This window comes from Chanos chanos, chromosome 7 (assembly GCF_902362185.1).
Source record: "Chanos chanos chromosome 7, fChaCha1.1, whole genome shotgun sequence".
Lineage (NCBI taxonomy): Eukaryota > Metazoa > Chordata > Actinopteri > Gonorynchiformes > Chanidae > Chanos > Chanos chanos.
In genome coordinates, this window is record NC_044501.1 from 20,588,174 (window position 1) to 20,604,089 (window position 15,916).

The window sequence follows — 15,916 nt, forward strand, 5'->3', positions numbered from 1 at the left end:
GGCACAGTCTACAGCAGCAGGTGATGTGAAATACAGCTAATGCCGGAAGGTTTGGGGGTGTTGTTATGACAACCATTTCACATTGGCTGGCAAACAGATTTGTCTTAACGTGTAATTACATAAGTATTTACACGCCATCCTTTGTGCAGTTATGTTAACACCTTGTACTGACCCAGAACAATGGACTTCTTTAGTGTTTATGAATTGTGTAATTACACGAGTACTATGTGATAATATGTGCCTATATAATTAAATGCGTAGATCAGTCTTTCTCCACTCGGTCCTCAAGGCCACTCTTCACTGCACAGTCTCGTGAAGCCCAGGATTTACATATAAAAGCATATTCTTTGTTTCCAAATATTGGATGTTAGACAGTTTGACTACTGGCCTCCAACAGCACAGGCATATAGAAATAAAAGATGAAATAAATAGTTTACAAAAACTCCAATCAACATTACACAAACTTTAAAAACAGCATATAATTCTACAACAAAATCTCCTTTTTCAGGTGTCTAAATTCCAAGATGTTTGAAGGGGGTCTGTCAGCGTTACTCCTCTTTCTCTTTGTCAGTCTTCAAAGCAGAAAACTTTTTTTTTGGCAGCTCTCAGGCACTGTACTCAGTGACTCTTGTGGCCTCCGTGGGCAGCTGCAGGTTGTAGTTTCTCAGACTGCTTGTCTTTGATCTCAGTGTCAGAGGCGGAGTCAGAATCCTGGGCCTGCTGCTGTTTCAGCCACATGTCAGAGTAGAGACCTCCCTTAGCCAGCAGCTCCTCATGTCTGAGGACAAAACAAGAACGTTACAAAACAGGCGTCTGGTTGTCCCAGCAACAGCCCAGCTACTGCCTTTTGAAAGACAGATCCAGGATCAGCTTCAGTTTATGTTAGCCCTTACATAGCTATTGCAATGAAAGGCAATAAAACGCTGGCCATGGGTGAAGTTGTTCGAGAAGAATAACAGTCTAAGTACAGTCAAATGGAACGGTAACAAATAATACTGCCATGTTACTCACCTTCCCCGTTCTGCAATCTGGCCGTTACTTAAAACCATAATCTGGTCTGCACCTATTATAGTGGACAACCTAAAGAGTGAGTGAAAATAAACAAAAACCCAAATTAACCTGACTGCTTGGCATATGAACATGGCACTCATTCATTACACCATCATTACATATATATTTCAAAAATTACAAATGTAGTTCCAAAACCATTTTCCCTGACAGTATGGATAAAAGCTTGCTAGGAACCTGCAGAACATGCTATAGTAATAAGCCAGTCACAGCCTGGTTTTCACTGCTCCCCTCTACTGGTCATCAGGAGTTAGGTTTTCTTTGATTAGTTATATTTTCTTGGTTTACTCAGTTAATTATTGAAACACTGTGCACTCCAGTTTTGTTTAAAATCAAGATTTGTTTTCTTTTGGTATAAATATACCTACCATGTCCGTTTTCTGGCCTGCACTGTGTTCAATAAATGCTGGCAATCAGCACATGTATCCAGTTTCCTCAACCAATTTGTGATAGCTTAGTTTGATGAAGTCTTCTAAGAATTACAGACAGTAGCACTAGGATGCCAGATTTAAACCTGTCCTTCTGGTTATGGTCACATTTTTGTTTTTACTGAATAAGATAAAACATATGCACGTGCACAACACATGGAAAGCTGAACTTAGTGCATAAGATGCAGAAATGCTGCAGCACCCACATTCCACTGTTTGCATGCATTTAGATCATTGTTTACCTGTGCGCCACCACAATGGTAGTCCGGTTTGCACAGACTTTAGCAAGTGAGGCCTGGATGTTCCGCTCTGTCTGTGTGTCTAGCGCAGAAGTTGCCTGTGACAAAGAGAGACAGAACTTGGAAACTGCAACCTACTCAGCGAAAATTCCTTCTCCCACAATTCAAAGACCTTACCGTAACCAATTTCAGAATGAGTGCTGTGACACATTCCCATAATAAATGAAATCCCACTTACTGACCTGCAACTTGCATTTTAATTCGAGAAAGAACTCATTTTCCCATAACACACTGAAGCTGTGGCTAATACCTTAGATGTTTTGGCCACTTACCTCATCAAGTAAGATTATCTGGGGGGCTTTGAGGATGGTGCGGGCAATTGCCACCCTTTGTTTCTCTCCTCCACTGAGCTTTAGACCTCTCTCCCCCACCTGTGTATCATATCCTAACAGACAGCAAAGACATACAAATAACAAAGCAAATGAGAATTCATTTTCCCAAACGGATCAGAATACTGCTGTATTAAAAATCAAACATTCAGGTTAGTATGAACACTACTGACTGAAAACATGGCACCTTTTCTCAAACTTGATATTTTAAATAGGTTTCTTATTTTTGCCTTGTATAAAAGCACTCATGCTTAGAGAATTGTCAGGGCGATTCTTAAGAACCAGCTGTTGGCAGTAGTACTGAATAAGGTCCTGCTACTAACTTGCTTAAATTGTTTGTAAATCTGTCCCTAAGTTGAGGACTTGTCCTTCCTAAAATATGGACTTCCGTTTTGTTACCGACCTTCAGGAAAGGCAAGAATCTTGTCGTGAATGTCTGCAGCTCTGGCAGCCTCCTCCACCTCCTGGTCGCTGGCTGTTACGCGGCCATAACGAATGTTGTTTTGAATAGTGTCATTGAACAGGACTGTGTCCTGAGGCACGACACCAATATGAGCGCGCAAAGAGCTCTGCTTCACCTGAAAAACAAAATTAGGCAAATCATGTACAGTCTTAACACTGAGCATGAAGGGAAAAAAAACAACAACCAAAACCCACCAGCAACTATGCTAATGTGGCCTTTTGTGATTTGCCATGTAACAAAATTATGTTCTGAAATGTTTTTACAGTAATATGAGCTAAAATAGGCTATAAATGCAAACTGGGTCAGCGTACTATGAAATAATTCAGATGTATACAGAACTGTAATGTGATTTGTCTCATGATATGAAAAATTTACTGACCTTAAAACATTTTCAGTTAGAGCCTTCTATTATTAATTTAACATCAACGACACAGGATATTAAAGGTACACGGACATGCATTTATTCAAGAAAAAAGGATTTCAAACATTAGTTTTGGATTGTCTCACTATATTTTCTCAATGAAACATTCTCATACTAGTTACAACTGACTAGTGTTAATGCACAGTTTTAAAACAAACCAGCACTCAGCTGACAGTCTGTTCAGACGCCTCACCTTGGAGATGTCTTGCCCATCAATACGGATGCAGCCACCCTGAACGTCATAGAAACGGAAGAGGAGGCGAATGATGGTGCTTTTACCAGATCCCGACTGGCCCACCTGAAGTGACCCCGACAGAGGGAAAGCAGTCAGTCAATCAACACTTAAGTTTATAGTGTACTGTAGGATCTTTTTTTTAATGGAATAAAAAAATTTCATCTAAATAATATTGTTGTAAAGATCGAGGGAGCCAGATGAGAGTGAGTAAAAAATGCAGCTGATATTACTCCTCAGTGTGACTAATATATTGACTGAATACTCACCAGTGCCACTGTCTGTCCAGGCATGACAGTGAAAGAAACATCCCTCAGAATCTCTTTCCTGTGGGGATATGACACCTTATGTTAAAGGCTGTACACAGCGAAGTTAAAGAAACAAAACTGACACTGATGGACAATTTACACACAGTCCAGATTTACCCGTCTGTGTAGCTGAAATGCACGTTCTCAAATTCGACCTTCCCCAATTTGTAAAGGAGGTTTCCTGCATTGACATCATCCTTCACCTGACAAAGTCATCAGAAAATGAAAATTAGAAAAAAAGAGACTACATTTCTCATCTATTTAATATTAAGCAACTACACATGTTTCTCAAGGTTCATATTGAACGTAAAACCCTCCACCAACCTCCTTTTCCTCAGTAAAGAGTTTGAACATGCTCTCCATGTCAATGAAAGAGTTCTGGATCATTCTGTGGTGCAGAAAATCAACATTGTAGTTAATATTAGTGCAAACACTGGGTACAATACAAATTTTGGCTGAGCAAATGGCTCTGTACCTGTAGTAGGTTCCAAACCAGTTAAGAGGAGTGTATAGCTGGATGATGTACGTTCCAAAAAGGACATAATCCCCCACCTGAGGAGAAATGACATTAAAAATTCACATTTACACGGCTGGCAACAACTTTATCACACCTATTCTTAAAAACAGCATTAAAAAGCACTGATCAAACTACAGAATTGCCAAGTCAAAGACTTTGCTGTGACACATCAAATATAGTGCTTATTGAGGCTAGCTAAGAAAACTGCACTTGAGGAATGACAATAAAATATTACTTGGATCTAATTTAGATTACGTATATCTTGCTGAACGGCCTTTTAGAAATAGACATTAACCAACACAAAACACTATTCATCATTAAGGGTTGATTAACCAACTATCATTACGGTCAATAATCGGAACCGATATTCCATAATTTTATCATTGGAACCGGCCTTTTGGTGATCAGGAAAGTCTACACCCGCTCCCCTAACACTGCTACCATGCTCTGAAAGAAAATTATTTGTTGTCCGGCTAAAGGTCACACGCGCAGTATTATCAAAGTGACTGGAATGTGGACAGTGAGTGAACGGTAAGCCAGCACTCTCTTCCGCGATTGTGGAGAAGTGCGGGAACAGAAGCTCTCATGGGCATTTTCCTTTGTCACCGAGTCGAAAGGTAATAAGTGCATGCTAAAGTTGCAGAGCTCAAATGGTAGTTGCCAGAAAGAGCATACTGTAAAGCTCCCTGGGAAACGCAATTTCGCGTGCCAGCCCAACGTATGCTACTGTTTCCCACTCTCACAGCGGCTTCGAGCTCAAGCCCACAGCTGTGTGCGCTTCACTAATGAAATGACCACACTCCATTTATCAATCACAATAACTCGAAATCTACATACGCTTGCCTGATTTGGATTTTGCTTTTACAACAGAGCGCGGCAATACAACCTATGAATAAGTAGACTCCCTGTTTTTCCCATCGCTTTGGCCCATAGAAAACGAATGGTTGGCACCAGCAGCGAAAAATTTACCTGTGTGTGTCAGATGTCAAATACACAGATGAGACTGCAGCAGCAGCTATCGGCAGATTCTATACCTTTGGAATGGTTGCCTACATACTTATTTGACAAAACAATTTTTGTACCTTATTGGGGCTCCAAACAGTTTATTTTTTAATAAAATGTTAAAATGTTCTGTTTTTCTAAGTGTTTCATTTAACATATCTTCATTTATCTTTTTGTTGGAGTTTGTGTTACTCCACATGTCAATTTTGACACTAAAACAGTCATATTTATCAACCCCAAATATTGGTCATTGGTCACCAAACCTAAGCTATAAACTACACTAAAACCACACTATATGGCCAAAAGTATGTGGACATCTGACCATCACACCTATATAAGCTTACTGGACATCCCATTCCAAAACCAAGAGCATTAGTATGGAGTCCACATACTTTTGGCCACATAGTGTATTTACTAAAAGAATGTAAGAAAACAGCATAGAATCCTTCCTCGTTCTTACCTTGAACTTACAAGGTCATTGATAAATAAAAGAAGAGACACGAAAAAGAAGGGAGAATGGAGATTTAAACCATGTAGACATTTTCGTTCTTTCCACATTCTTTCAATTTTGAATAACATGTGAAGTGACACGCTATTGTTATAGATTGCTGTATGTAGCCTTCTACTATTGCAATAATACTTTCTGAGCCAAAGAGCAGTTACGTTATCTTTTCTCATGACAGTGAATATACCTTGAATTTTCCTTCTGTGACAAAGTAGGCGCAAAGGAGTGATCCGGCTAGCAGGCCCAAACCAATGATGAGGTTCTGAGTCTGGTTCAGAAGGGCCAAGGAGGCGTTGGTCTTCCACTCTGACACCTGTACATAGGAAGCCCAAGATTAAGATTCTGTTTAATGGGAGAGTTTTACTACAGCACCTAACACAGACAACACACATGGCAACAACAGAAATCACATCTGTTCTTCCATATTTGAATCTGCTATTGTTATATCTTGGTGAAGAGTATAACCTGGAGACATCTCTTGGAGAAGTCTTTTATTGATGTTACTGGTTCAGCTACATGATGTTTTTGGATCAGCTGACAAAGTTCAGCTCAGTTTGAACAGATATATAGTGGTATTAGTGTATGGGTTATTAGTAGCAACCAATCAATTCTGACCGGTGTTTGACCATATTATCCTCAGCAAGCAAAATGGCACGACCGCCAATCTCTGACCTTAGTACCATCCAACACTTTGAAAGGAAAACTTCCTTGTTAGCTGTTTTTCTCCTATTTTAGTACTTTGCACAGCAGCTATGCTTTCACACACTTTTCTTACACGACTGAATAAGACCTGCCCTTGCTTCAACAATGACTGAACAAGTGTAAGTCATATATAATTTACAGGATCAAAATAACTTTTATCCTAGTACATCCATTTTTGTATTTTGTGGCCAATTATGTAGCAGGCAGATGGATTACATTGCCTTTTATATTAGTTATTGTACGTTGACGAATGAAGAGAAACTCTGAGCATCCTTATAGTTCTGTGGAACTATGAGGTCAAACATATTCCATTCACACAAATATGAAGGCTCTGTGGTTACCTGATACTTGAGGATGGCATCCTCAAAGCGGCTCACCTCGTAACTTTCTGCATTGTAGTATTTCACCTGTTCACAACACAACACGTACATATTTACTTATGGAATTGGCTTTGACTTATCTGCTAACTTTACTTATGATGTGTGACTTAAGAGCACTGCTACACATCTTATCATCAATTACAAGTCAAGTGCAGCAAAACCTGACAAGTCTACACACCAAGGCCACTGTTTCTTTTTAATATGACATGACACAAGAAAGTGAGAAACAGTGGCCATGTCTTCTTCCACCAAGCTTTGAAAACACCATATCCTGTGCCAGTTCTGACTAAAGTGATATTCTTTGAGTGCTTTGGTATTTGTCCTTTGTCCTATCCAGGGCAGGGCAGATGAAGACAAAAGATAAACCAGCTCCACCCACTGTCTCAAAGTTGAGTAAGGAGTCCACGGCTTTTGACTTGGCGTTGTTATCCTGCATGTTCATGTCTCGCCTGTATTTGGTCCTCCATTCTGTGATGATTATGGTCAGTGCTGGTGGGGATGGACATATACGTTACTACATTACAGTGACATATGAAGCTCATCGTCTTTTAACAGAACTTTGTCAAAGTGTTCTCACTTTGTCTTTTGCTGGGCCACTAAGGTTAAAGGGATGAAATGTCCAATGGTAGACCTACTTTTCTGATCAGCTTAATGGATTGTCTACTGTATTATGCGAATGATCAAATTATTCAACAACAGTGGATTTGATGGCTACAATGGCTGGTAAATACTACCTAGTGTTACACAGGAAATAATCTTCACTCTTTAAAAAGCAGAAATTGTTTTAGGGAAGCAAAATGAAGAGACATTATCAAGAAAATCTTCATATACTGTATATAGATATATACACGTATACAGATATACTGTATACTAGATATATTACATATACTGTCCAAATGATTTTCCTTAGCGCAAATCCACTATCAGAGTCAGTGACTGGGCAAGGTGTTTGCAGTGCATCAATCATCTTAATTAATTTGGCATATGCAATTATGCTAATTATATAAATGAAGTTAGTGTATGTGGCTTGGAAAGACTGGTCAACTCATTGGCTGTTACTCACTGAGGTAGAGGAACATGCAGACAAACACGATGAGGCCGAACCAGGCATTGAAGAAGGAGATGAAATAGACGATAGCGATGACTATGTCAGCAATGGTGGGGAAGATACTGAATACTATATAGCTGTTAAGAGAACAAACAAAAAAAAAATCAACTGATAACCGAATAATTTAAAAATTATTTGATTTGAATTCTGTGTTGCACCAAGAGACTATTCTTAGGCTTAAGATACACTAAAGCAAAAATGGTTTGGCACAGAAGAAGAATCTAACAAAATCACCTTGCTTGAGATGTCTTCTTGTTTTAAATATCAAACCAAATTTGAACCGGGCAGTTTTGTTTCTTTATTCTATAACAGACTTATGAATATACATCATAATATACAACATATAGTATGGATCAGTACCATTCCTCAAAATCCAAAACTTACTAAAATTTATCTTACACTGTAGTCCATAATAAGTTGAGGAAACTAGATTGTAACGCGTTTTTCTAGAAACCAGCCCATAGCATTTGTTCATCTTTTCAAAGATTGAAAGTGTGGCAAAAAATAAAACACTTGAAGTAGAACAACTCGAATTCTGAAGTAGATTGAGGCACTCAAATCTTAATCAGCATTTGCCCATTGTGGCAGTGCCCCCTTGTGTACCAGTGCTCTGTCTGGGTGAAATGTGTGACTGTACCTTAGCAGGCTGTTGATAGAAGAAGTACCACGGTCAATGCTACGAAGGACATCGCCTGTCTTTCGACCCAGGTGCCAGCGTAGAGACAGAGAGTGAAGGTGCTCAAACAAATGCACCTGAACTACACGGTTAGTGTACTGCTGCACACGGATCCACAGGAAGGAACGCATGTTACTGACAAAGCCAGACGAACCTGTAGAGAGACAGGAATGGAAAGACCTGCCATTAGATCAGTAGATGGATGAGTGTCAAGTACTATATGATATGTATGTTAAAACATAAAATGAGAACATGTAAGAGCACAGCGTTTTAAAATTACGTTTCATACTGAAATCTTACTATTAATATTTTACAAAAAGACACGCTACCTTAACTATGCTTTTTCCTTTGTGCTAACACATAACCACTTACCAGCACCACCGCCCTGTAGAAACTTAAGGAAGACATAGACACACACTGTGGTTGCCAAAGTTCTCCATGGGCTTCCATTCGATAAGTCATTCACTGAAAAACAGAGAGGTGCAGCATGAGAGTTAGCAGAACTCTGCTAACAGCTATCAACAAGTTGACTCCTTCTCAGTCTCAGTCTTTTCTCTCTGTTCTTGCTAATGTGTCAGTACACTGGTTCTTGAATTGGTCCTCTCTACAATTGCAGTAAAAAATGCTGTGAAACTTACTCATAGTTGTTCTGTGTTTCAAAAACCATAGATAATAGATCAAAGGTTGAAACAAGAAATGGCTGTTCTGCTCAGTTTTATCTACCGCTGTACTGCTGTTGATTAGCCCTTAAATATGGTTAATTCTGTGCTTTTAGACAGACAGGCAGAGAGAACATCTTCTTTTCTTATCTTTTAAGCCTTAAGATACCAAAAGCCTTATTCCTTGTAATAGATTACCTATGTACTTGTAGTAGATGGGCACAAAGACGTTGATCACACGTTCCACACCCAGCAGGCAGAGACAGAGGAGGACCAGCAGTTGTAACAACACGCTGCCTTTGGGCCACATGTACGGGACAAGCAGACGCACCTTCTTCCTGAAGCCCTGCCAGGTAGACTGGTTCTCTGTACCGCTACCCAACAGAGGCTGCATAACAAGGGTCATTTAATATTAGATAAAAACATCATGGATCTGTCTGCAAGAGGAAATTACAATACAAACATAGGTATGTCTTATAATCATGTTTCTCATCTACAGGTCTATGTTTGCATCTCACAGAATTACTATCTTATACAACGCTAATACCATCATAATATCGATGCACATGCTACTGCAACACAGTCAGGATTACAGGTCTTTATGAACACAGACAGCTGGAGGCCACCGGTAGAGGACTTAGCCGTTCCTCAGAAAGGTTTACATACACCTCTAATTGATCTCACTGCTTACTGATACTTGTTTCAGTGAAGACTGTGCGCATCAGATTGGGTTAAAAATGAACATACACCCTGAAACACACATACACATATGCACACGCACACACACACACACACACACACACACACACCTGTCCATGCTCCACGTCTCGCTCATCCTCGTTGATCAGGAGCATGTAAGGTCGCCGTGGTAACCCTGGAGCCTTAAGGCCAATGAAGAACAGTGTCCCCGTGCCAATGTAGCGAACCAACCAGAGACCAAACTCCACCTAAACACATGACATTTTCCCATTCTCAGACAAGTATTTATAGTTACAACATCATATTTTTCACTGCTACCTCTTGTAAGTGTATTTTGCTGACACTTAGTGAGACTGGGTGGTGCTTTAGTAAAGTGTAGTATATTGCAAACTGAGTAAAGCTTATCATTCTGAAAAACATGTAGTTGAAACCTGTTCAGTCTGTATGTATTAGTGCTCAGTTTTAAAGAGCTATGAAATTATAAATGTGTCTTTGATTAAGTAGTGCTTTTCAGTGATGCAGTGTCAAAAACTGCTGTGTCAGTGTGAGAGGAGGATTCTGAGGAAAAGGCAGCATCTGATTGGTAAATGACACAAATGCGGACGACAGGCCAACAAGTCAAGGAAGTAAATAGTGCGCATGCAGTGACTCAGCAAAAAACAAACACCACGTGTCTTGCTGATTATTCAAAGCTACGTTACTGTCTGTTTCCTTTTGTAACATGGTTAGCCCAAACCCTGTCTTAAACGCTGATTAAGGACTGGTTCTCCCTGTTTCTGATTCAGCAGGATATATGTCTGCTATTCCACAAAGACTGGTCTTGGATCAGCTACTAGTGAGGTTTAGCACAGGCTGAAAGATGCCTGGTCACAGTGGCACTGCATTCTTGGGCAGGTCACTCTGAAAACTCTACTCTCTGTCTCCATAGCTGCTGTATGAGTCTCTTCATAGGTATGCTGATCAATTAGTACAGCCATTATCACTAAAGCCTTAAATAAACCCATTGGCTAAAAGGGAACAAAAACAGACTTGGTAGAGACACAAAGGTTACACACACCTTTATCAGCTGCCCTTTGTGTTCGAGTTTAGACAAAGCTGATCTCACCTAACCACTCCAAAAGGTACAACAAATGATGATTTGCAAATTTCGATTTGCCAACTGGTTGTATATTTAGTGAGTGGAATTGGTTTTGAGCATATATCTGAATTTTGCAGATATCTACACTGTATCAGCAGGCCATTAAAACAGTGTTTTCTCCACTCAATGTCAGTGGCAGTGCACCCTCTTCAACGGTCCTGTGGAAGCACCTTAAGTGAGATGAAGTGTTGCAGAGTTCAGATAAGAATATGTTTAAAGGAACAAAAAATATAAAGGCAAGTTCAAGGTCAACCAAAGACGTAAAAGCACTTTAGGGACTGAATCCATAATCAAACAAAAGCTCTCAATCCTTAAAACAGGAGGTACCAACTCAGTCCTAGCAGATGACTCAGGAACCTACAAACCTGTTACATAACAGCAGCTTACTAGCCCAACAAAAAGCTGACAAGTATTACCTGACTCAGGTGAGCTTAGTTGCCACAAAACATGGTACTGTTTCCCTAAAGACCATACTCAAGAATCACCAAAACACTTGTCTTGACCTCAACATAACCCCAATCAATGAATCAAATCACTCACCTGTTGCTCCTCGTTCTCCAGGCCCCACCACCACTGTGGACTCATCCAGGACACAAATGCCAAGTTCTCAGCAGCAAAGGCGACTGACCAATAGAGCAGCAGCACAGTGCTATGGCCCCGGGTCCGGTCCCGGACCAGAACCCTTCTCCTCTCCAGTCTCAGCAATGCAGCGGCCCAAGCCCAGCCCAACATAGACAAGCACCCGTACAGTATCACGTACCCTGGGAGCTCCCCTCCTCTGGCAGCGTGGGCTACTGTCCAACCCAGACCTTGGATACCGAGCAGTAACGACAGGCCCATCTGCAGACTGTAGAGTCTAGAGCGAGGCACGAATTTGGGCTCCATGTCAGTGCCATAGCGGCGGTAGCAGATGCAGAGGAAGGTGCCAAAGAAGAAGGAGAGGGTGAGGAGGACGGAGGGCACCAGGGTGAAGTAGAAGCAGGGGGCTAGACCACTGTCCACCCATGCCTGCTCCATAGAAACACCCTCCTCACAGTAGCTCTTTACCGTCACCATGTCAGCAAGGGCTGGGAAACTCTGCAAGGTGGAAGAGAGAGTTTATTAGACAATCCAGAATGAATAAGCTGTCCATTCAAAATATAACTACATGAAGAACTGGGCATAATTTTTAAGAAGCGAGACATTTATAAAACGCGGCTGAAAATGGCGCTGCGATGGTACTGCGTGAAGTTATATTAAAAACTGTATAGATTCTGAAAAAAGTTTGACGTCCGAAGACATGAAAATATGGTAATCAACAATCGTCCTTCTCTTCGCCTCTAGCTGCTTTTCGTTTTGAACGATCATTTTCGAACTCTTCCACCATACACTGTCTTGAACTTCCCCGCTTGGTTGTCAAATAGACTGAGCAATTCAAGACACAATTTCAGCGCGTCTATCAGTATTACTACAGCCCTCTAGAAGTTCTAAAATAAATTTAATTTCAATCAGCAATCTCCCAACTGACACACGCAGAGGTAACTTTTTAAAGCAAGTTATATCATATGCGAAAATAGGACTGTGAGTTATAACTTCAGCTATTTTGGGAGTGCTCCGTCCAAGCCAGTATCACGGAGATCCATTAATGAAAGACAAAATTGATAACAGATACATTATTAAATAGCATTTTGAGGTCTATCATGCGAAAGCGAAAAGAAATTCGCTAAAAACCAATGTGACCGCAAAGTCAGCTAAGTGTAGTAATGAACTATGTGAGTGTTTTGACAACACACATGCACGCTTTCATCTTTGATACGTAACTGTTAGCTAACCGGCTAGCCGGTTAGCTAATAAACTCACCTTGTACAGAAACTGGTGGTTGGACAATCAAATACAGTCTTCTTGGAGATCAGATTGCGGGTGAATAATAATGAATGGAACGCGATCCTGCACCTCTACACATTTCACTGCCAATGTTTGCGTTATGCTCAATGTCCTTGCACTTCACGCTGCCTGTTAGAGGGTGGAGTCATCTATGACTCGGCAATCGACTTCACCTTATAAAACAGTGTGGCTGCCAGTTTACACACGGTCCTAAAGCCTCCAACTTCAAATACGTCATATCGAGATGTCTTTAACTGAGCACGTCTCTCAAAAATACACACGTTTTTCAAAAATACACACGACACATGAGTTCTGCTTTATGATCTGAAACTCTTTCAAACAGACATACTTAGTGCATATTCAGACTTCACTTGTCCAGTTTTTGAGAGCAAATTTGGTTTTTCTTTTGGCTTCTTTTTCTTTTTCTTTCGAGGTTCACGTTGGTAGGCCTCCATCAATAAACAGCAGGATTTCAGAGGATTTTCCAGATTGAATTTAATCCATAATTAATATTTCCTGGTAAAAACATTGTGACTCAAACGGGTCAAAAGTTTACACAAATTCATTTTACTATGTCAACAATATTCTAATTTGGCTATAAATACGTGGCCTTTACACCTCTCGTGATCTCATTTATTGAAAGTCATGTCTGCGTTTCAGCTCAAGAGCCCACCTGTAGCCCTGTTTGTACCCATACTCACGCTTTGCATTTTGAAAGGTCAGAATGAACTACTGTAGTTGGTTTGTGTGTGCTTGAGCTTTTGCCCACTCTGCCTCACAGCCTCTCACTCTGCCTTGTGTCAGAGACACATGCGTGTCCTGGGTAAACTGCTTATTTACGAAGCGTGAAAAGAAAAATGTGCTATTACTGTATTGCACCACACAGATTTTAACTTTGCCTGATGGGCACTGTTCGTTTTTATTTGGTTTTATTTGCATTTCTTACTACAAACCACACAGCCTACTTCCTTACAATAGCATAACACAGGCTATTGAAGTTGATAAGCTATTTATTGAGTTATAATTGAACAGTTGTATATAGGACTAGAACAAAGTTCATCTTCACTCCTAATCAGTATGGTCAGGGGTGGGAAAAGTAAAAGTAGAAGTACTCTTACTAAAAAAAAAAGTACTCTAAGTAGAGTTAAAGCATCCCTCCTAAAAATACTTAAGTGAGAGTAAAATAGCCACTCGTTTACAATTGACAAAAACAGTTGTCAGTTTAACTCTACTTAGAGTACTTCTTTTTAGCAAGAGTACTTCTGCTTTGACTTTTTCCACCCCTGAGTATGGTAACGTGTGAAATAGAAGAAGAAGTACTTTACTGGTCACACACACACACTAGAGCAGTGAGCAGTGAAATGCAAGATCTGCATTTAACCAATCCTATACACCAGTGAGCACCCGCACACAGGAGAGCAGTGAGCACACACACACACACACACACACACACACACACACTAGGAATTAGGAGCAGTGGGCTAATTGAATTATTTGTCAATATATATATAGAGAGAGAGAGACACGAAAGGTGCATAGAATCTCAGTTTCAAAAAGTTTATGTTCTAAAGAACTGTTGCTGCTGTTTCTTCACTGAGGAGATCATGATTCAAAAAGAGGAGTGTTTTCCACTGTATGCCATCAACACTATCAATTAATCTGACCATCCCAGACCAGCTAGAGGAGGATGGGCCCCCCCTGTTGAGTCTTGGTTCCTCGCAAGGTTTTTTCCTATCTCAATTTAAATGAGTTTTTCCTTGTCACTGGTGCCTTGGGCTTGCTCACAGGCGGTATAAGGTCTGGCATGCTGTAAAGCTGCTATGTGACAATGCTCATTCTAAAAAGTGCTGTTCAAGTAAAACAGAATTGAATTGAATTGAATTGAATTAGCTCTGTGGTTAGAGCTCTTCAGTTTCTAAATGTAGCCCCTCTACCCTCTATCTAATCTTACAAGGGTTGGGTCCCAGGCTTCCTCTCTCTCTCTCTCCCCCTCTCCCTCTCTCTCTCTCTCCCCCTCTCCCTCTCTCTCTCTCTCCATATTTATATCCAGCCAGCACTTAGAGAAATAAACATACTGTTGCAGGCCTCATTAGAGGTGGGGGAAGATTAGCCTAAAAAGCCAGTTTCCTGTGGGAGCGAAATTGTAATACCCTTATGAAACATCGAAGAGACATCACAGTGCAATCCGCTTCACACACAGCGTTAGTCCAACAACTGTCAACTGAGTTCTGACTGGCAATGTCAGAGGTACTTTCTGCATTCCAGTAGCCGAAAATACTATCTGGGTGTCCAACTGAGGTGTCGGCAGGCCACCAGGCCAGATATATTTTCTGCCACAGTTCCAGTGGAGAATGTAAAACTAATCTATTTGGTTAAACTATTACTACTATGCTAGCTGCATGAGTACACTGTAACTGTCCTTAGTTGAAACTTCATGTTTCATCATTTCCTAGCATTTAGATAACAGTCTGTTATCTAAATGTTTGTAATCTGTTAGTACAATTCACCATCCAGGAGGTTTTCTGTAAAAGAACCTTACAGACTTTCTAAATATTATCTAATTAGCTTGGAAATTGTTTGATTTTCATTTGGTTAGACTTGATGGGTGACGCCTCTGACCGTCTCACGCTCCCCCCTTCTCACCTCTCATGGATCCATTGAACTAAAAAGATCTAAACACACACAACTTATGTTAAACAAGTTTATCGAAATATACATACATACAAACAAATAGCACTCCCAGGCAAATGTTTTATTTATAATTTTTCATCTGTATGTCACTTATCCTACTGGGTTATCTTTAATTTCAATATTTTTTAGTTAGTCAAGAATAAGAATAAGAATAAGAAATACTTTATTAATCCCGAGGGAAATTCGAGAGTTGCTAAATAAATGCCCATGCTCACTCACCTCCTGTGTTTCTCCGATGTATCACTTGCTACATCCGCTCATGGCAGTAACAGAGAGAGATGCCAGCTACCATACTGGCATCAGGAACCCCTGGAGTCCATCAGACCAGTGCCCGTGGAGCTGTCCAGATATCTCCACTATATGGAATACTTTCATTAAGTAGAATGCTTTAGATTTGGGTGTACTGAGGACTGCTGCTGCCTTTCCTA

General features: G+C 40.4%; 1 protein-coding gene across 3 annotated transcripts; it reads right to left on the reverse strand.

Annotated features, from left to right (window-relative positions):
• Positions 1 to 546: 546 nt before the first annotated feature.
• On the reverse strand, positions 547 to 11,990 carry abcb6a (ATP binding cassette subfamily B member 6 (LAN blood group) a). Of its 3 annotated transcripts, none has more exons than XM_030780086.1 (19): positions 11,475 to 11,990; positions 9,907 to 10,044; positions 9,296 to 9,485; positions 8,811 to 8,903; positions 8,400 to 8,592; positions 7,718 to 7,839; positions 7,034 to 7,143; positions 6,616 to 6,681; positions 5,760 to 5,885; positions 4,024 to 4,100; positions 3,873 to 3,936; positions 3,666 to 3,751; positions 3,510 to 3,567; positions 3,202 to 3,306; positions 2,528 to 2,702; positions 2,068 to 2,180; positions 1,739 to 1,833; positions 1,012 to 1,080; positions 547 to 778 (listed from the first exon to the last, which is right to left on the reverse strand). In XM_030780086.1, exons 1-19 carry the CDS (start codon positions 11,988 to 11,990, stop codon positions 619 to 621), a joined length of 2,556 nt encoding a protein of 851 aa, XP_030635946.1. In that variant the 3' UTR covers positions 547 to 618. The 3 variants fall into 3 exon arrangements, with proteins under 3 accessions (XP_030635946.1, XP_030635947.1, XP_030635948.1); XM_030780087.1 differs by having other exon boundaries at positions 9,296 to 9,471; positions 9,905 to 10,044; XM_030780088.1 differs by lacking the exon at positions 9,907 to 10,044 and having other exon boundaries at positions 9,296 to 9,463; positions 11,471 to 11,990.
• Between the last annotated feature and the right edge of the window lie 3,926 nt (positions 11,991 to 15,916).